This window comes from Argiope bruennichi, chromosome 7 (genome assembly GCF_947563725.1).
Source record: "Argiope bruennichi chromosome 7, qqArgBrue1.1, whole genome shotgun sequence".
Lineage (NCBI taxonomy): Eukaryota > Metazoa > Arthropoda > Arachnida > Araneae > Araneidae > Argiope > Argiope bruennichi.
Window position 1 is genome coordinate 6,949,638 of NC_079157.1, and position 22,384 is coordinate 6,972,021.

General features: G+C 28.8%; 1 protein-coding gene across 1 annotated transcript; it reads left to right on the forward strand.

Annotated features, from left to right (window-relative positions):
- The first annotated feature begins 4,962 nt into the window (after positions 1 to 4,962).
- Positions 4,963 to 20,805, forward strand: LOC129976577 (zinc finger protein 845-like). Its single transcript, XM_056090211.1, has 2 exons — positions 4,963 to 5,073; positions 17,318 to 20,805. The coding sequence occupies exon 2, from the start codon at positions 17,901 to 17,903 to the stop codon at positions 20,082 to 20,084; it is 2,184 nt and encodes a 727-aa protein (XP_055946186.1). The 5' UTR covers positions 4,963 to 5,073; positions 17,318 to 17,900; the 3' UTR covers positions 20,085 to 20,805.
- The last annotated feature ends 1,579 nt before the right edge of the window (positions 20,806 to 22,384 follow it).

Consider the following 22,384-nt stretch of genomic DNA (forward strand, 5'->3'; position numbering starts at 1 on the left):
AAAATAAAAACTCGGATTTTTGTTCAGTCTACTATATATATATATATATATATATATATATATATATATATATATATATATATATATATATATATATATATATATATATATATATATATATATATATATATATAATGTAAAAACATATATTTTAATGCAGTTTTGAGGTCGAAGAGAGAGAAGACATCCTGAATTTTTAAACTTCGCTTTTATTCCATCCCTTGAAGCATAATTTATTTACAAGCAAGAAGCGACGATATACGTCAGTTTACATCACAACGCAAGAGCGGAAAGAGAAAAGAGCGACACAAATATTTTTCCCCGTGATATACTCCCTGAGATTTTGATAGGGATTTCTTTACACGCTCGATTTAGATAAGAGAAACATATGTATTTTTTAAAAGAATTTGTATAGGTTGACAGATTTTTATCCCTACATTCGGAGCGTGAGAACAGCTGATTTAAGCATTTTTAGAGAGCTTCTGCAGCAATAATTAAATAAAAAAAGTTGGAATTGGATCAGAAAATAAGAATGAAGTTAAAATGAGTTAAATTAAGATAAAAATTAGGACATTAATTTAGATTTAGAGATATTATATATTTTAAAATCTAATTAAAACTTCATTAATTTCCTAATGTTTAGTTCAATTCAGCCCATAATTTCATTCTAAAATATTCTCTTATTTCCTGATCCCATTCCACCTTTTCCATTTAATGAATTCAAGAGAACCTTTGTAAAAATGATTACATTCGCACTTTCACACGCTCCGAGTGAAAGAATAAAAAAATGTCTAGCAAGCACATTCTTTTAAAAGATCCTTACGCTTCCCTTATCAAACTCGACACGTGTAAGAAATCTCTATCATAATCTTATAGTATATATGCACTGGGAAAATTATGATTATATATTATATATAAAGTAATAAAATCAAGTTAATAGGAAAAATCAAATTAACCTCTTAACTGTTTTGCCCGAGTGCCATACGTGCATCGATTTATCGAATTTCGATAGTTGTAAGCAAAAAATAGGCCATTCACAATCATTATAATTCAATATTAAAATTATTTCGAATACATAGATAAATCAAGTATTCAATGGATTTCCATTTGAATCAAAATAAGAAAATATTCTCAAAATAGCAGGTGTCATCTTATTAGATAGTAAAGAAAATAAAACAGTTAAGTAGTTAAACCAAATAAAAAAAGAATCCGGCCGGAAGACTTTTTTCAAGGGTCACGCTCACGCAGGGATTCAAAAAAGGGATTTTTTTCTGTGAAGGAATACAGACAAGATAGTCTAATAATGATTCGTCGTGACCCGAAAATCCCCTGAAATTAGGCCCAAGAGATATACTATTTTAACAGGAAGGAAAATACAAAACAACAAATTAGAAGAATATATTCACTAATAAGTAAAAATAAAATAACAAAAATATCATATAATAACACTCAAACCAGTAATGACCACAAATAGGAAAGCACATAACAGCAGCAGGCAAAGAAATTTTAAGCTATCGATTGTGATTCTCTCTTTTTAAGACTTTCAAGCTAACGTATTTAAGGTAAAAAAACAATTGTATGGTCTCAGTGCCATCTATTGCGTGATCTAATAGGCAAGGAAAGTTCTATTATTTATCTTAGGTAAAGGATTAATCCCAAACCATACCTTGTTTAATCAAAAAGTTGACATCACTGTTATTTCTAGGAAATTCACTATTAATTAAATTTTTAATGAGGTTATTTGATGCTTCAATATAGGAATTTTTATTATTGCAAACCCTTTTGATCCTGTTAACTTGTGAGAAAATTAAATTTTTGAAAATTTTAGAGTTTAGATTGGAATGATAGTTACAAAGCTTTGTTATTTTAAAGTTGAATTCATCCCTTTTATTGTAGATACGAACTATTGTTTTATCATTAGCAATTTCGATTTTTAAATCCAGAAAGGTAGCCTCAAGTTGATTTTTATTTGTTTCTGTTAGAATTAAATCTTTTGGATAGCAATTAGTAAGAAGTTTATCAAAAGTAGGTCATCAATATACCTCCACCCGTTTATTAAATTATATTTAATTATTTTTTTTATCATAGTAATGTAGGAAAATATTAGTTAAAGCATTTGAGAAAGCTGTTCCCATTGGAATGTCCTTGACTTGTTTATAAAAATTAATACCATTAAAAACGTAATTTTCAGTAATATTAAAATTATATAACTCTAGCCAGTTATTTTTAGGAATAAAATTTTCATTTAAATATTATCAGGGGACTCATTCGGAGAAGACTGCTTCAGCACTGCAATTATTTGACAATCTCCCTGTTCGTGCTTCTCCTTATTAAATTTCATTCATCCTCAGCATCACTAGGCACCTTTTCGCAAACACCGGACTCCATTCGAACTTCTGCCTTTTCTTCTTCCACTTGGCTCACGCCGTTTCCTTCAATTTCCTCTGTGACATTTTGGACGTCTTCTTCCACATTTTGGACATCTCTCACTCTTCCCACACAACTGTCGTCAATATGATCTTTAAATTCATCGCATTTTCTTTTGACGAATGCATTGAACTCTTGCATATCTTCTCACCAAGCTCGAATATTTTCCCGCATTTTCTCTTTTGCAGCCGCCATTCTTTCCTGTGCAGCTCGATTCTCTTCCCTCATCCCTGGTCTTATGAAACATGAGATATTGATAGGGAAAATATTTTTTTCACAGTGCTTATATACTATTAAGATTCTGATACGGATTTCTCACGCATATCGACTCCGATAAGCGAAACATAGGAATCAAGGGAATTATGGGATCTTTTAAATGGATGTGCTTGCTGGACATTTTTCTATCCCTTCACGCGGAGCGTGTGAAAGTGCAAATGTAATATGGGCTGAATTACGATAAAAGTTTGTAAATTAATTAGAATAGAAATTAGAGTTTAAAATATCTATATATATATATATATATATCAATGTTTGAAGATTTTTCCTGGGGAAGCATGGAAAGACATAAGTGAAAAAAAATTAAGCAAGATTTTTTAGAACCATTTAGAACCAACTGGTCGACAAAAATGGCTAGCATTTAACGAAAAAAAAAAGAAAAAGGTTTGAATTGTTGATTATTTCACTCGTAAGAAATTTCATTTGTAATATATATAATTGGAGGAAATCATTAATAATTAATTACTTAGGAAGTAAAATATTTAGTTAACACATATAAAACTTTAATCCTCTGCGCAGCTTTTAAATGATAGTGTACACTTAAATAAAAATTTATCTTAAATAATAAATAAAAGTTAACAACTTTAAATCTATTGAAATGAAATTCTTATTTTGACAGAATTTAATTTCCCTGATATGTTAATAGGAATTCAATAAAATAATAGTTTTTTATATAAGATGTTTTTTTTAAATCAAATCTATTTCCCATTTTCGCCCCCTTAGGTTAGAAAATGAAATGTGGATTCAAAATCGAATTCGAAACATCTTATCGACTCTGAAATCAGAATGTATACAAGGAGCCATTTTTTACACCAATTAAAGCTGGAAATAGAGTCATAAACATTCCACCTTCTTCAAGTGAGAGGGAGAGTTTTATATAGAGTCTTTTCTTCCATGGATACCCACAGAATGTATGTAATCAATGCCATTCATTATTTGGCGGGAAAATAGGTGAAAATCAGCTTCCAATGAACAGATCAGCATGAGACCACGAAATTAATGGTCGAGTATTAATTTATTATCGCCTACATTAGATTTGGAAAAAATGTGAATGAAATGCCATTTTTCTTTTTTATTTAAAAGTAAAAGTTTATGGAGAAAATATTAGATTTTGTTTCTTAGAAGAATCTTCTGAAAATTCTACTTCCTTTCCCATCCTCTTTTCCTACATAGAGTATAATCTTTAATTTGGGCCAACAAAAAAAAAGAAAAAAAGGAGAGAGAGAGAGAGAGAAGGGGAATTCCTTCATCTGATCAATTTATTGTTATTATTACTTTTTCTTCTTCTGGATTGGAAGAAAGTATTTCGAATTTCGAAAAGAAAGTATTTCGAGCGAGAGAAAAAAAATTATAAATTTATCAATTGTACAGTGTATATTCAGTACTGTTTATAGTTTTTTTTTTTTTTTTACATAAATTGTATACATTATTATCTTCTATTAAGAATCTTTCCAGGATCTGTTGATGCGAATGGAATGGAAAGATATTCAAAGGATTGCCTTATTTCTCAATACAGAATTATGAAATAATTAATTAAAAAAAACTCTCTGGATTTCGAAAATTATTATAGAATATTTCTTTGGTTTCACTGGAAATAATTCCTATACCAAGAAATATTTTTAAGATGAATAATATTTATGTTAATGAAACTATTCAGTAACATAAAATTACTAAAGCTTCTGTTAATTATAAGATTACAGTATTGTCTTCAAAGAAGTATAGAATTATATCAATTATTTGACGATTTCTAGAAAAAAAATGTACAATTCGAGGAAATAAATTTACAATTAAGCTTTAATAAATGAGAAAAAAGGATAAGTAATATTTTTTTTATCTCTTCCTTTCAATTTGATATCTTTTAAGCAAATTTTTCATTAATTATTAATATAATTTCGCACATAATCTTTTTTCTTTATATTTCTCAATTATCACTTTCTTTTCATTATTTATTCTGTAATTTCATATTTTCACTCAAAATTGCATGAAAAGAGAGCATTAAAGTTATAAGCAAATCGTGCATGCACCCTCCTTCTTGGTTTATTTTAATTCATTAATTTATATTTGCCATGCATTATTTCTTGTCCTTAATTTTTTTTTCAGACAATTTTTTATTGCCACCTAGGCCGAGAGTTAGTTTTAGAAACAGAAGCGAAAATAATTTCTAGATAAAAAAAAAAAAAACCCTCAGCTTTTCCAAACTGCGTCATGAGACATCCGTGACAATACATCAGTACGCCGTAAAAATTACGTTATTGCGCATACCACTTCACGCATGGTTTGCCAGAGAGAAGTGTGCGGAGATTAGCAGTAGTTAGATTTAGCAAGACGAAAAATAAACATATTGGCGGCAACCTGGTAATCCACATTAAGGTAAGAAGTGTTCCTAATTAATTTCTGTTTATTATAGTTTTTTCTTCTTTGAACAAAGGTCAGTCTATATAATAATTTGAGCCTTCTATTTTTAAGTAAATTATATCTAGCTTTACCTAATCGTCCACCGCAATTTCCTTACAGATCGCTATTGTATATCGTCTTTGTGCCATTTTTCCACAGTCATATTAATGTTGATTTTGTCATCAATACGATAGCAAGCTGCCCACTGCCCTGTTCCGTTACAAAAGTTATTTTTGAAATAACCGATAGTATATGTGTCGACATCCGAAAAGATTTTAGATTTACATATATTTAATAAAGTTTTGAATGTGGCCTCATCAGTTTAATTAATCAGCTCGTATAATCTATTTAAAATTTCTGGGATTTTTTCATTTATTATTTTAGTTGTTCCAGATGTTAAACTTTCCTTTTGTGCTCTATTACATGCCAGTCACACAAAATGTAGAAGTTCAGATTTATTGAAAAAAAGCACACCAAACATTAAAGAAGGCTTTAAAATAATCAGACATAAAGGCATTAACTTTTATGTTACCAATCCAAACTTTTACTTTTTAAAAAAAATACATGAAAACTGTTTCATGTTGCCTGTTGCAACGCAAAAATGCAATAGAGAAGCTTTCCAAATTATCATCTTTAATTAGCAGGCTGCTCAGTTGTGTATTATATTTATTGATGACATGTGTCAATGCACAACGCTTCATTTCCATATATTTTAAAACTTACTTCCTGGGCTTCATTCATAAGCCCAAGTTAAAATAATCTTTTCCTAAATCAGGAAATTCAGAGCTTTCTTCCCTTATTAATGGTAATTTATGCATTAATATTTGATTCTGATCTAATGCCAACACTTCATCTATCCATGTTTCCACAAATGGAATATTATTTTCATTTCTAATGGTGTCTCCATTTATTTGATACTGATACAATATTTCCGATATCCTGAGCTGTTGTTACGACTAAACGCTTAGTTCTTAAAAAATGTGTCTGTATTGTTGTTTAAAATATGTGAAAGTCAGACACCTGTAATCAATTGACCAGCTATTTCTTCTTTTCTCTTTCACATAGCATAGAATGTCAAAGTTGTGTCTTACGTGTGTGAAAAAATATTTAATATGTAACTCGTCTGACTCTTTACAGCTTTTAATAGATAGGAAAGATGGGCTATATAAATTTATTTTGCATGATCCAGCCAACTTTATAGAGTTGTACTTACTTATATAGTTACCAACTTGGTATAGTTACTTCTTTATATGGTTCAGTTCCCTTAAAACTGAAATATCCATTACAGTAACACATATACATTGTACTGTAGAAGAATAGTGCTTTCTTATATAGGATGCTGAAGTTTGTAATTCAGTTTTTATCTTCCAATTTTTAAAATCATTCCAAAAGCTGAAAGTTAAACTTTCATTCCTTTTAATTAAATTAGGATGGATTTTCTTAATATGCATATACAGTTGATTTTTAATAAAAAATACATTTTTACACTCACCACAGTGAAATATTTCTTTGAAATTTGGACAACAATTTTTTTCTTTCCTTCTGAAATATTGAATAGAGAAGTATTTTCTGCAGATGGAATAGTAGCTTGGGGATTTTGGATCTGGCATGGATCTTCTTATGCTTTAAAAGAGCAACAAATTCATTAAATGTTGCTTCATGATGTGCACATGAATATGTTAACAATGACTGGACTGGCAGGGGAATAGGTTCTTCATTATAATTTATTTCAATGTTTTCAAGTTCATTTTTCATCGAACATGAAGATTCGCAACTTGAACATTTTGTTTCATAATTGTGAAATTTTTTGTCAATTCTTTTATAATTAATCTTTGTTAAAAATTACTTATTGTAAATTTGACACAGAAATATTGATGATAGTTGCACTGACACACGACTTGAATAGCTATAGTTTTAAACTATTGACTTTATTAGTTACCGTTGATGCAGAAGTATGTTTTTCAGCAGTATATTGTAATTCAAATATAACTGATAAAAACACGATTTTTCTTTTTTTTTTCTTCCAAAATTAAAGAAAAGATAGAAGTCTTAAAACCAAATATTTTTATGTCTGATATGGGACATCTTTTCTGTAATGCATGGTAGAGACAGATGTATGATATGGTGTTTTTTTTTTTTTTTTTTTTTTTTTAAATTTGGCATGTTTTAACTAAGTGTGGTACAAAATTTTAACGAAATCAAAGGTATGCAAAATCTAGCCTTAGTATATAAGATGTTGAGAACTGTTTTAACTGTGAAAGATAGTGCAACATTTGAAATACTTCTGCAAAATTTTGAGAATGTTTTATAAACTGTTGTTGTAACTGCAGGTTATGTGAAATATTTTTCTGCCTCTTATATGAATTGTTGTACATTATGGGCATATTGCTAAAGAATTCATGCTGGACTGAATACAAATATGCATCTAGGAAGGATGCAAGAGAAAAAAATACATTCATGCTTCTCAAAAAAATCTCAAGCAGCAGAATGCCTTTTTATTTCAGAAAAAAAAAAAAAAATCATGCAATAATATTACTATGCCTCCACTAACAAATATAATGCAAAGCTTTCAATCTGTTGAGAAAACTGATATAGTAATTGAGAAGAAAAAAAAAAGTAACTTCATAACTATCCAGCAAAAATTACTATTTATATTTTATTAATGTGTCAAATCCAATGTCAAAAGTCTTAATGATTTCATAATAACAGTTTGAAACCTTTTAAGTTTTTTTCTTCTGTAATTTATAAATATAATTTTAATGTGTACTTAAAAAATTAAAGTCTGTTTTCAGTCATTTTCAAATGAGACTGTCTGAATTTGGTAAAAATCATAAACCTGCTTTTAATTGTTTATAAATATTATTAAAGTGTGTTATTATTAAAGAAAATGTTTTACACTAGTTTTTGAATTAATCGTATGGATTTGGTATATTTTGAATCTATATCCAGTTATTTTTAAATATGCTAGTTTTTTGAATATATGCAATTAAATAACACGTTATTTTCTTTATCTGTTTTATTAGTTCTTTTAACCTTTACTTTTAGCATGCATCACAAAATTATATGGTATACATTTTTGTTACAATTAATTGCTGTATTTTCATTAAACAGAATTTTTAAGTGTTATATTAAGTATGGATGCAAGCATTGCAGTCTGTGCCTCAAACGTGGCTGGCACAATTTTCAAATCTTTTGAACTGTGTACAATTTATCATACATTTCTATTTGTGAAGCTGTTCATGTCTAGTAAGCAGGCATAAGATTAGATATATTTCCAGTTGTCTTTATTTACAAAATATCTTTCTTTAATTTCCTCCACATCACTTTTTTCAAATTATTCAACATATAAGGTACATTGAGAACTTACTTTATTCACCTGAAATATTATGGCCACATAATTTTTGAAGTTTACTTATGTTAGTGACAAATGTATTGTGCAACTATTTCTATAATATAAAATTATTTCATTGGTGGTTAATGAAGTTATCAAATGATAATTTGTGGTTTTTATGCAGTGTGGTAAACATGGCATTAAAAAAAGAGATTATTTTCAGTTGTATAAATAAATCCCACATAAAAACCAGGAATTTAATGCATCTTGCATTCTGCTAGATAAAAACATTCATTAAAATATGCAATTTTGTTGCTTTTCATTTCTTTAAAATTTTTAAATTGTATTTGTTGAACTGTGAACGTTATTCAAGTAAGGTGAAAGTGTTTTTATGACAGAATTTTTTATGAGAAAATTTAAAGAATATGCCTTTTCTCTGTTGCAATTGAAAATGTTTACAAAAAATGCTTGATGTTGAGTGGGATTGCATGTTTAAAATTACTTGTCATTTTATTCTGTATGAGAAATAATTTCATTATATGGTAAAAAGAAAGGTACTGCAAGCATGTCTTTCATATTAATTATTACACCTGGGCAGAAAGATAATATATATATATATATATATATATATATATATATATATATATATATATATATATATATATATATATATATATAAAATGTTTAAAATGTATTACATCTGATACTTTTTTTAAAGATAAATCTTTTTTTTTTTTAACTAAAGATTTCTATTTAATGATTCTTAAAAGACCATCATCATATCAAGTCATAAAGACTTATTTATGTGTACTTTTAATGAGTCATTTTCCACAATTAATTTTGGCTTTATTTTTTTATATGTTATTGATTGGATTTTTAATTCAAATACTAGCTACTCAGTGAAATGATTAATTATTTGGCTACTATACCATTATCATATTTATTGTGGCCCGGACATTATCATATTTATTTTGTGTTTTGAGAGAAAGACGTATGGTAGTTTAAAAATGAATGAGTTATATGATTGCATTTTTTCCCTTGATTTTCTAAAATTAATCAATGACAGAATATGCAAACTTGTATGATAAATGTATACTTGCACCTTTTTGAAATTTCTCATAAAAAATGCTGTCTGTATACAATGCAAATTATTTCCATCATTACTACTACCACTACTTTTGCTATATACAAAAATTATTATTATTATTTAGTGTTCTACATTTAGTAATTTGTTTTTCATCCTAAGTGCAGAAAATAATTAATAAGTAAAGGAGTTTATGTCATTTTTTTGGTATTTTATTAAAATTATACAAACATTTCATACAAATTTTAATATATATATGTTTATAAGAATACATTTTTAAAAAATTAAGTCCTATTTCTTTTATTGGTTAGAATATAGAATTTTTCACTTTTCTAATTTCATTTCACACCAATTGTATAAATGCTGCACATTAATAATTGTGTTGCATTAGACAGAGATTAGCAAATATTGAAATGCAATTGCAAATCATATTTTCAGTAATTAAATCATATGCAAATTTAGAATATATAGTGACTTGTTTTCATTGAGATATGAATTAGCCTCTCATTTTAATTTACTTTAAAAAACAAATAAATTCGAAGCTTTAAATTAACACTAAAAGGGACCATCAAATTAAGTTTGAAATAAAATGCATTCTTATTACAGGATCTGCAAAGTTATGCAAATGTTTCATAATCAACAATTTGACAATAACAGACTAAACACTAATTTATTAATGTGATTAAATCAAATTAACCATGAAATATTTCAATGATACACATATTAATGCTAAATATACATTATTCAGAACTGTTGATAACTGCACTAATTCTTAATATTATTTTACTGTTTTGTAACAAAATAATAATAATATGAATGACTTTAAAAATGTAAGTGCTTTTTCAACAGAATTAAACATGTTAACACTAAATATAAGAGTAAATTTATGAAGTAAAATACAACCACGTTTGTTTGTTTTTTTAATTTTAATCAATTAAATTTTTTATCAATATTTTTAAAAAATAGTGTGCATTTATTCTTTTTTTAAATCATTGTAACTTTGCAAGTAGTTACGAGATTTAAAACTTATTCAGTAAAACTGACATTCTAATTTTAAACAAATATAAAGATGCAGACCTTAATAGAATCATGTGTATTACAATATTTTAACGTTTAGTAGTAGTTCAAGCAGTTCTAGCTCTGTTTATTTGTTTCTAAAAACAAAGTAAAACAAAAAAATCTGTGTTACATTTTTCGAATTTTTATACACGACCCTTTAAGACTAAACCCTAGTAATTAATTAATTATTGTTTTAATGTTTTGGGATACATGCCAATTTTAGTTTTTTTCCTTTATCACATAATAATGAGATATCAACTGACAAACTTATCAAGTAAGAAATAATGATTTCGAGCTTAAAAGAATAACAAACCAGAGGGAATGGTTCCCCCAAAACTTTCTCGTCTACTCTCGAATAAACTTGTTATGCAAGGAAGCGCCTTCCATGGCAGTGGCGAACAATAGCACTAAATATTAACTTTTGGCATGAATTTGGCATTTTTTCTGATCTATCGTGTCATCCTTCGCGAGTTATTTGGCGGTTAATCCTTTGCAAGCGTTAATAGATCCAAAAAAATCGAATTTGTGTTTTAGATGTGTTTTCTGTCAACTGATTGAAAAACAAGTAATATATTTTTAAAAAAAACATTTAAATCAATTCCTGTTTAGGTTAACAAAAAAATTTATTTTAGTTACTTTTTATTAAATAACTAGCCGCCTTTGGCGACCAGCCGGTTCGCCAATCTTAATGTTCGTTAAAATTTTAATAATTAAATATTTTATGCAATTTCTACTTTAATAGCTTCTTCATCAAAATATTTTAAAACTTCAAATTTTGATTATCATATAATTCATTCATAATATTATAAAGGCCTTCAGTCATAACGTAATATGTATCTCTCTCATTTTCTGTTAGCACCCGTAGAATTTATGCTTTAAATTAAAGTGGAAAGAATTTATCTTCAATTAATATAATAATATTTTTTACTGAAACAAAGCATTTTTTTATAATCTGATTACTGAAAATAGAGTCACTCAGCGTTTAAACTTTATGGCCACTAAAGAATATCTTTTTAAATCTATGTAATATCTCAAGAGTTAGTCAACAAAATTTTCTTAGATTCATTATGAGCAGATCGATTCATTAACAATGTTTAAATTTAAATGCATCAAACACTAAGAAAATAAAACGAATCGTTTAAAATAAACGGTTGAAAACAGGTTTTAAAAAAACTACTTAAAAAACAATGTACTTAAAACTATAAGCATATACAAAAAATATATAACTAACATAAATACAATTTACTTACAAAAGCATGCAACTAACCCAAAAATAATTTAAATCATCCATTGATAACGTTGTCATGGCAACAATCAGAACAGAATGCGCATGCATGAATTTTCTTCGCCGGTTACGTAACGCAAATACGTGATTTTTTCTACGCCAGTTGGGGTAACGCTATGCGGATTAGACTTTTTTAATTTCCTTTATTCTGTTTTATTTTAATTCAAAAGTACTTCAGAATGAATCTGAAAGATTGATTCATTAACAATGTTTAATTTTAAATGCATCAAACATTAAGAAAATAAACAGAAGCGATTGAAATAATCCGCCGACAAATTTTAACCCTAGCCTCATTACTGTTGGGAGAAAAAAAAACTGAAGCCCTTCTCGTTTGGCGCTGGGGATAATGGAAGATTTTTTTTGGCGGGAAAGTGAGTTTTTAATTAATTATTAAAATTCTAATTAAAAATTCGAAAAAAGAAACCCCATGTGCACATTCCCAACCTCTAAGGTATACATGTATCAAATTTGGTAGCTGTATGTCAAACGGTCTGGCCTGTAGAGCGCCAACACACACACACACATTGAGCTTTATTATAAGTATAGATTACAATTAATATAAATATGTATATACATATGACAGAATTACAATATTAAGTGGCAATATAGAGTTTCTTGACCAAATAGAAATTACTGGATAAATTTAATTAATTAATTAATATTTGAAAAATACTATTAACATCAAGTGTAATCTGCTACAAATTTTTAAAAATGTATTTGAACTTGAGTTGATTGCGTTTACTTGTTTCTGGAACTACAGACCGACAGCTAGTCAACCCGTAGTTGGATTTGACCCGTAGTTCAAAATTAGACAGATGTCTACGAAATGGATGTTAAATCTGTATACCCAGTTTTATCTATCTGACTCTTTGTTTTGAACTACCTTGTTAGCTTATATAATGAACAGACGGATGGATTTCCCCTGAACAAATTTTGCTCAAAATTGGATTTAAATCTGAAATTTGTGTAAAGATTGTATATCAAATGTCACAGACACGCGGATATTTCATTTGTTTCTATTAATATTTCAATATTGGGCGATTGCGTAATAATGTATAGAGTAACAAGAATTGTGTTAAATGAATCAGAAAAAATTTCAAGGTGGAACCTAAAGTTTAATTGTATAAAATAGCACCGAGAGAAACACCAATCCAGCACTATCCTGTTAAAAAAAATAATCTGCATAATCCCCCCCCCCTTACATGAAACTTAAACTATTTTTGGGTTTATGTAATATAGTTTCTCCAAACTAGCATCAACTATTTTGAACAGAGGTCTGCAGACTTTTTCAGTTCCAGGGTATGGGCTACTTCTAATTTTTTCAATCTGCTTTGGTCCACTCCAGTGGTGTAAATCTGTTGACTAAAAAACAGACAATGTTGATTTTAGCTTAATAATAAATACGAAATATGTACTTACCAACATAACTACAAACATAATAATAATAGCCAAAAATATAATGATATCAAATGTTGCATTTAATAGCAAGCAATTCAAAATGCATTAGAATATAAACCATTTTTAACTAAAGTTAGTTCTTGTAATTTTTAGTCTGCATACTATCCGCACATCTTGAATATCTCGGTATGCAATTACTAACTGTTAATTTTGCGCTGGATTCTAAGTGGCCGTTTGTGAAACGGGAACGATATGTTGTCTTAATTACATTCATCGTTGAAAATGCAGATTCACACAGGTAGGTAAAGCCAAAGAACGATGTAAAATGATATGCAACTTTTTTTTTTTTAATGAGAATACTGTACTTCGTTTATTAGATTCCAAAATTTATTCCTAAATTCTGAACTACATGCTTTTAAAATGAAAGTTAAGTCTCTTTATGGCTATAGCGGTTTTATGAGACGTAAACATTACAGATAATAATACAGAAAGAAAAGAGGTACTAATGCACAGTAAAATATTTCAGAGCAATTGTTATTTAATGGAAGAGGCATAAACATTAAATTATGAAAAATAAATAAAAATTTTCTGTTCTTAAAATTTGGTAGGTTTTTTTTTTTTTTTTTTTTTACAAAATAATAATGATATTTTTTATATTAAAGTGCTTTTTATATGTTAAGCGTTCAACTAATATTTTCCGTTTATTCTGACATCTTTCCATATAAAGTCAATTTTATGTAGAATTTTCTTTAAATATTCCTTACTCCACTTAAAGTTCATTGTTTCTTTCAAAACTGGAAGAAGTTTATTCCAAGAAGGGATTTTTCTTTCCTTGATATAAAAATCATGCGCCGTTCGTCTTATGATGCTACAATCGAATTCGTTAGTTGATGATTTTTCAAGAACATCTCTTTTCACGTTTTTTTTTTTTTTTTTTTTTTTTTTTTTTTTCAGTTGAAACAAAAATTGGATGAAATTCATCTCTTGCTTCCCGTCGGTTCTTCTTAATGTTGCTAATTGAAATGCCAGCAATTTGACTGGCTCATTTCGAAGAAAGTACGACAGAAAAAAATAATTCCCCGTTTTCTGCTTCTTGGTCACAATATTTAATGATATTATATAAAATTTTCTTCATATCACCACTCCTGAAAGCTTTTTTACCTCTTGAACTAGCCATATCAATACGAAATTTTGAGTTAAAATAAAATGCTGTCAAAAATAACACAACAATCACATATACGTGCAAAAAAATTGAACTAAAAAGTATCTAATGGGGGAAACCCAAGGTCAAAAGAAATACCAGAAATGCGCTCATCGTTCCGCGTCTCACCCCTTAATGAGATGGAATCGTTGAAATGTGGTCGCTCAGAATCCGTTGACGAACAGTACTTATAATAAAGCATAATGTGTGTGTGTGTTGGCGCTCTACAGGCCAGACCGTAAGACCTATAGCTACCAAATTTGGCGCATGTATACCTTGGAGGTCAGGAATTTGCACCTCGGAGCGATTTTTTGGAATTTCTAATTAGAAGTTTGTAGCACCTCTTTTTCCCCTTGAGCAGAGAGCGCCCCCTTGTGGCGTTTTACAGAAGATAAGTAGTTGAACGGCAGACCTGCATCCTGAGGTCGACTTTTTTTCCCTTGCGCTAACGCCGAATGCGTTCGGCTGGTAACTGTGGAATCCCTCCACCATACTGTTTTCTTTTACCCAATTGTCTATGTTTTGTAAATTTTGTAGTGTAGCTGTGTTTGTGGAAATTAAAACTAGTGTATTTAAAACCGGGCAGTTCATTAAAAATCACAACATACCCACTATGTTTAATTAATTAAAAATTAAGCGAAATTTCGGTGTTTTTTGCAATAATTTCTGGAATTATTACTGCAAAACAATTAATTTTTATATCAAATTAAAGTTCAGAAATTATCTTTTTAATGATACCAATGTTTTGTATTAATTAAGTTATTTTCAATTAATTAAAAAAATCATTTTAACCATTTTTTTCAGCAATTGATTGATTAAAATGGGATGAGAAGGGATTTTTGGCAACAAAGCCTTTATTCCCTAATGCCAAAAGTGTTCATTCAATAGATATTAAAAAGCTTCAGAGATTGGAGAAGAATCTGGGGATACTGCTTAACAAACGCGTTTTAACACATAATCTTTCACTTCATTGCCCAACGGCTAATTTGTAAACTTAATAATAAAAATACATGTGTTAAATAGTCTAAATGAAATAAATAATAATATTTTATGTATCTTTAGTCATTGAATGTTCTAATAAATTTTGAAATGTTTAGCTTTTATCTAGATCCTTTGCTCTGTGAATCATATTTAACAAAATAGTCTTGAGGCGGTAATATTTTAAATAAAAAGAGTTACACTCCAATCAATTAAATCAGTCGCTGAAACTGAATTATATATGAAAATTTGAATATCACTATCCAATAAAAACCGGCGACTTTAGACCACCTCATCGACCGTCTCAAAGATGATATCCCCCACCCAGAGTTTCTCAAGAGTGTTTGGCTTAAAATTACGAAAATATTCATTCTATTCAAAACTTGAGAAATCGATCTGATCTGATAGCAGAACATAGAAACTTCATTTACTTATTTAAATATTGAAGTGTCAAGAATATGTCGCAGAATATGACTCCTTAAGAACAAATGCCTGTATAAAATTTAAATTTCATAATTTTTTGAAGTATATTTATATCATAATTCTTTGAAGAATATTTACAGAACAAAATAAAATAAAATATTGTTACTAACATCATTTAAATCCTTTTGAAAGTAAAATTAAAAACAGAATTTTTTGATGTATCTGAGAAATTTTTCTAGGATAATTCTTTGATATTAAAAATTATGAAAATTTTTCTGTAGGGACCGTAAGACTTAGATGCTGAATGACATTGTTTTCAGTTCTCATATTAAAAAAAAAAAATGCATGGCTTCAGTGCGACATGTTTTTATATTAATTACAGTTTAATCATTTCCACTTTAATTTAAAGTTGAAATTTTTCACTAGCTGACAGGAAATTAGAAAGATATATAGCACATTATGGCTTAAGGCCATTATAATACTTTGGGTGAATTATATAACTATCAAAATTTGAAGCCTATAAATATTTTCATGAAGAAGCTATTAAAAAATTAGTTTAATAAAATATTGAATTGAAAATTTAAGCGAATATTAAGATTTGCGAATCAACTGGTCGCCAAAGGCGGCTAGTGTTAAATGAAATTCTTTATCTCTAATGAAATTGAATGTAAATGCTTTAAAGGGGACATCATTTATTCTAGAACTATTAAATTTGATTGAAGCATATTTCATAATTCTTATTGCTTCGCCTCTAACTTTAGAAAATGTTATCGAACTAAATGATTTTTTATATCATCCTAAAATTCAATTATTCATGTTTTAAATATTAGAATTAAATGACATATCCTTCTTACTCTTAAATTTAACCGTTTTTATAAATAATTTTCAATAAATTATTTAATGCTGTATTTCTTTACCGTGGAGAATTCATCTAAAACTTTTTTGTTCATTATTTCACATTAATACTAGATTTTTCTGAGATCGCTAAAAGTAAAAAATGAGAGTGTATGACCAGTGGTATCTAGTGTCTATTCTCGACACCTGCCCCTAGATGGCACTTGGAGACGCAGTATTTGTAAAGTTCCTATGCTACCTTTCAGTTAGTAAGTAAGACATCACTACTTTGTGATAGTTCGCTAGCCATCTTGAAACTGGGTGATGTTTTATTCTTCCATGTTAAGCATGTATGTGTAATTTGTTGTTTTGTATGTCTTGTGATGTGGAATCTTTCTAAATTCCACATCACTAATTTCAATAAAATATGTTTCTCAAAGGCCGTTGTTTTCATCTACACAGCACCAAGATTCTCTCTTCACTACAAGTGCTATTTGTTGTTCTCATAATGAGTGCATTCCGTTGTGAAATATGCTTTTATTCAATTTGTAAAAGCTTTTGTTATTCTTATTGTTTACTTCAAGTATAAACACTGATGTTTTTTTTTCTTTCTTTCTTTTTTCCTAGGTGCGTAGAAGCAATGAACCGTACAAGTATGCCGTTTCTGAAATAGTAAAAGCAATTTTTCCAAAAGATATGAATTTGAAAGAGTTTTCATCTTGGCACCATCAAAATCGAGTTATAAATATAGATAGAAAAGATAAGCGCTCTTACTATTTCTAGAGAACAAGCCAGTCGCCTGAAATAGCTAATGTTAATTATATGATCTAAACGCAAGTACAACAAGTACAATTTCATCGATATGAATATTTGATATGAAAATTTTTTATGCTATACATGCAATAGAAATATGTTATCAAATTCAGATTTTAAAGAATAATGTATTAACTAGATAAATAAAAATAATTCATTTGTGAAATGTGAATCAGATCGTTTCTCAGAAACAACGCTTCATTATACTTATGGAAAAGAAATCTCGCATGTAGATTAGTAAAAAAAAAAAAAAAAAAAAAAAAGCCAAAGATTTTTTTGAAAGCAGGATTTAAAGAGTCATTTACTAACACAAGTGAAAGTGAAGTCTTATCTTTCTTATACTTGCAGTGAGTCATTTACTAATCAAAGCAATTTAAGGTGAGATTTTTTCTAGCTCATGAAAGAAATGTGCAGTGAATCGTATTCTCAGCCTGCAAGTTTAAAGACACATTTACTGACGCATACGAAAGATAAACCGTATGTTTGTGACGTGTGTAATAAAGCATTTCCTTTGCTGCTAAATCTGAAAAGACATTTAGTGACCCATACAAAAGAAAAACCGTATGTCTGTGATGTGTGTGATAATGCTTTTTCTAGGAAGGATAATTTGAAAATACATTCACTGACCCATACAAAAGATTATCCGTATGTTTGTGACGTGTGTAATAAAGCATTTCCTGTGCTGATATATCTGAAAAGACATTTAGTGACTCATACAAAAGAAAAACCGTATGTCTGTGATGTGTGTGATAAGGCTTTTTCTAGGAAGGATAATTTGAAACAACATTTACTGACCCATACAAAAGAGAAACCGTATGTTTGTAATGTGTGCAACAAAGCTTTTTCCCGCAATGGAGATTTCAAAGATCATTTACTGACCCATACAAAAGAGAAACCGCATGTTTGTGAAGTATGCAACAAAGATTTTTCTCGCAAGGGAAATTTAAAGCAGCATTTACTGTCCCATTTAAAAGAGAAACCGTATGTGTGTGATGTGTGTAATAAATCATTTCCTGCGCTGACAAATTTGAAGAGACATTTACAGACCCATACAGGAGAGAAACCGTATGTTTGCAATATGTGTAATAAAGCATTTTCGCTGAAGGGAAATTTAAAACAACATTTACTGACCCATACAAAAGAAAAACCGTATGTCTGTGATGTGTGTAATAAAGCGTTTTCTTACGGAAACAATTTGAAGAGACATTTACTGACCCATACAAACGAGAAAGCACATGTTTGCAATATGTGTAATAAAGCGTTTTCTCAGAAGTGTAATTTGAAAGTACATTTACTGTCCCATACAAAAGAGAAACCGTATGTTTGTGATGTATGTAATCGAGGATTTTCTACAGCAAAATATTTAAAGTCACATTTAAAGATGCATTCGAAAGAAAAACCGTATGTTTGTGATGTGTGTAATAAAGCGTTTTCTTTACAGACTTGTTTGAAAACTCATTTACTTACCCATACAAAAGAGAAAGCACATTTTTGCAATATGTGTAATAAAACTTTTTCTCAGAAGGGTCATTTGAAAATACATTTACTGACCCATACAAAAGTGAAACCGTATGTTTGTGATGTGTGCAACCAAGCTTTTTCTCAGAAGGGAAATTTAAAACAGCACTTACTGATCCATACAAAAGAGAAACCTTATGTCTGTGATGTGTGTAATAAAGCATTTCGTTTGCTGATAAATTTGAAAAGACATTTTGTGACCCACACAAAAGAGAAAGCTCATGCTTGCAATATGTGTAATAAAGCGTTTTCTCAGAAGTGTAATTTGAAAATACATTTACTGACCCATACAAAAGAGAAACCGTATGTTTGTGAAGTGTGCAACAAAGCTTTTACTCAGAAGGGAAACTTAAAACAGCATTTACTGTTCCATACAAAAGAGAAACCATATGTCTGTGATGTGTGTAATAAAGCATTTCGTGTATTGATAAATTTGAAGAGACATTTACAGACCCATACAGGAGAGAAACCGTATGTTTGCAATATGTGTAATAAAGCATTTTCGCTGAAGGGAAATTTAAAACAACATTTGCTGACTCATACAAAAGAAAAACCGTATGTCTGTGATGTGTGTAATAAATCGTTTTCTTACCGAAACAATTTGAAAACTCATTTACTTACCCATACAAAAGAGAAAGCACATGTTTGCAATATGTGTAATAAAGTGTTTTCTCAGAAGTGTAATTTGAAAATACATTTACTGACCAATGCAAAAGAGAAACCGTATGTTTGTGATGTGTGCTACAAAGCTTTTTCTCAGAAGGGAAATTTAAAACAGCATTTACTGATCCATACAAAAGAGAAACCGTATGTCTGTGATGTGTGTAATAAAGCATTTCGTTTGCTGATAAATTTGAAAAGACATTTTGTGACCCATACAGGAGAGAAACCGTATGTTTGCAATATGTGTAATAAAGCATTTTCGTGGAAGGGCAATTTAAAACTACATTTTTTGACCCATACAAAAGAAAAGCCGTATGTCTGTGATCTGTGTAATAAAGCGTTTTCTTTAAAGGGTAATTTGAAAATACATTTACTCACCCATACAAAAGAGAAACCGTAAGTTTGTGATGTATGCAACACAGCTTTTTCTCGCAAGGGAAATTTAAGGCATCATTTACGGTCCTATATAAAATAGAAACTATGTCTGTGATGTGTGTAATAAAGCATTTCCTTTACTGATAAATTTGAACAGACATTCACAGACCAATACAGAAGAGAAACCGTATGTTTGCAATATGTGTAATAAAGCATTTTCGATGAATGGAAATTTAAAACAACATTTACTGACCCATACAAAAGAAAAACCATGTGTGTAATAAAGTATTTTCTTGACGAAACACTTTTAGGAAACATTTATTGATGCATGAGAAAAAATCTGTGTGTAGTATCTTCAGTAACGCGTTTTCTCTAATGAGAATTTTAAAAACATACACGAAGAAGAACCCATGTTTGTGTATATGAAATAAAGCGTTTTGTCATCAAAGCATTTTAAGCAAACAGTTAAAGAAAGACCGTGTATCTGTGACCTGTGTTATAAAGCCTTTTCTCAACTGGGAAATTCGAAAAGACATTTACTGGAGCATACGAAAGAGAAATTGTAAGCCAGCGGGATGTTCTATATTTTTTAAAATGTAAAACATCTGATATGATAAATTTTTTTAAAAGAAAAATTTGTTGACCTATCTGTAATATAAATGATGACTTTTTTTTTTTTTTCGTACACTTTTTCCCCCGAAGTCTTATTTAATTATGCTTTTACTGACGTATACAAATGCATCGAACTTTACATGCTTGTAATTTTATTATTATTATTTTTTTTTAAATAAAGTAACATCTGTAACTTTGCATAAGTATTTTTATTGGATCCATTATCATGTTTCTTTCCAGGACTGATTTAAAAATATTTATTACCTTTGCCAATTCTTTACTCCCCCCCCCCCCACACACACACACGACGATTCGTATTGCATATACACATGATGTAGAACTTTTTTATTGTCAAAGTCAACTTTCATCCATTTATGTGGCATCTTTCAGAAAAGAAAAGAAAGTTTCCTTATGATACACTTTATTAAACAGCTTTTAAAAACGATAAGTTAAATAAACTATTGTCTGGTAAAAATGGCAAAATGTCTCGTTTTGAGTTTTTTAATATTGCTTGCAAACTCGTTATATTTCAGCAATTAAGCAAATGATAGAAATATTGATGTATCATTTCTAAAGTTACTGGTTAGGAATTACGAACTTGTACAGGAAACAAACAACCACTTATGATATTTTCAACAGATTATTTCTATAAAATCTTATTAATACAAACATGCTACTTTTAGGCTAAGCTTATATTCTGTTAACTTTTAAAGCTGTGTCTCATTTCTTCCTTACTTAAAGAAAGAGTGGATTTTTTTTTCTATTTTAAATAGTTTATAAACTAATACCCTAATAATTACTATCAAATTGTAATATTTCAAGTTATGCTATAATTGTAAATATTGAACATGCTAGTACAAAGTAATATATGTGAAATATTGTTATTGAAAATGTGCCATCCGTCCCTAGTTCCCATTGTTTACAAAGTTATACCTAGTTCGACTTAACTCTTGAGAAAGAAAAAAAAAACTTAAATTTTCATGTATGTTATCTTCAATACTCCTCTCTCACTTGCAAGCTATCAATATGCTCTTAATCCATCAAGCAAAAAACTATAACAATAGCTGGAAAAAAGAAATGATATGTGATAATGATGATCTGGGCACATTAAAATTATAAAATACAGTGTATAATAGTGAATTAATTTACAAGTATATTAAAATTATTTTGTTTTGTTCTATATAATAAAAGCAAATATGGAAAAAGTCAATAGACAGCAACTTAACTTTAACACTGGCAAAAACGTATACGAAAAATAAACATGAAAATAAGGTTATATGTTTAACATTTTGGCGAAAGAATAGAATTATTTTAAGTTTTATTCTAATGAACATTGAAAAATTAAGAGTGAATGAAAAATTACGTGAAGATGCATATAATTGATTTGACTGAAAGACTAATTTTTAAAAAAATTTAAGATGATATAAGGTATTTCTTTCTAAAGATGTTTTCTGAAGTTATGGTAGAAAAATCTAAAAGGGCTTTGCTCCCATTTCATCCCCTTTAAGGCCTTATCAGAATGTGCAGATTATCTGCTTTTATAAATATCGTGTGGAATATAATATATTCAATTTGTAAAATTATCTTGCATTTTCTTTGTTCTTTAAATTCAGTTTCTATGTTCCAAGTTGTCTTCATCTCTTTAGAAGTTTCCAATTATATTATGCATATCCAAATTCTACTGGTCTTTGATATGCGAAATGGTTACTTTTT

Excerpts from the sequence above, each read along its gene's own strand:
- LOC129976577 (XM_056090211.1), top strand. The coding sequence starts at position 17,901 with ATGAAAGAAATGTGCAGTGAATCGTATTCTCAGCCTGCAAGTTTAAAG.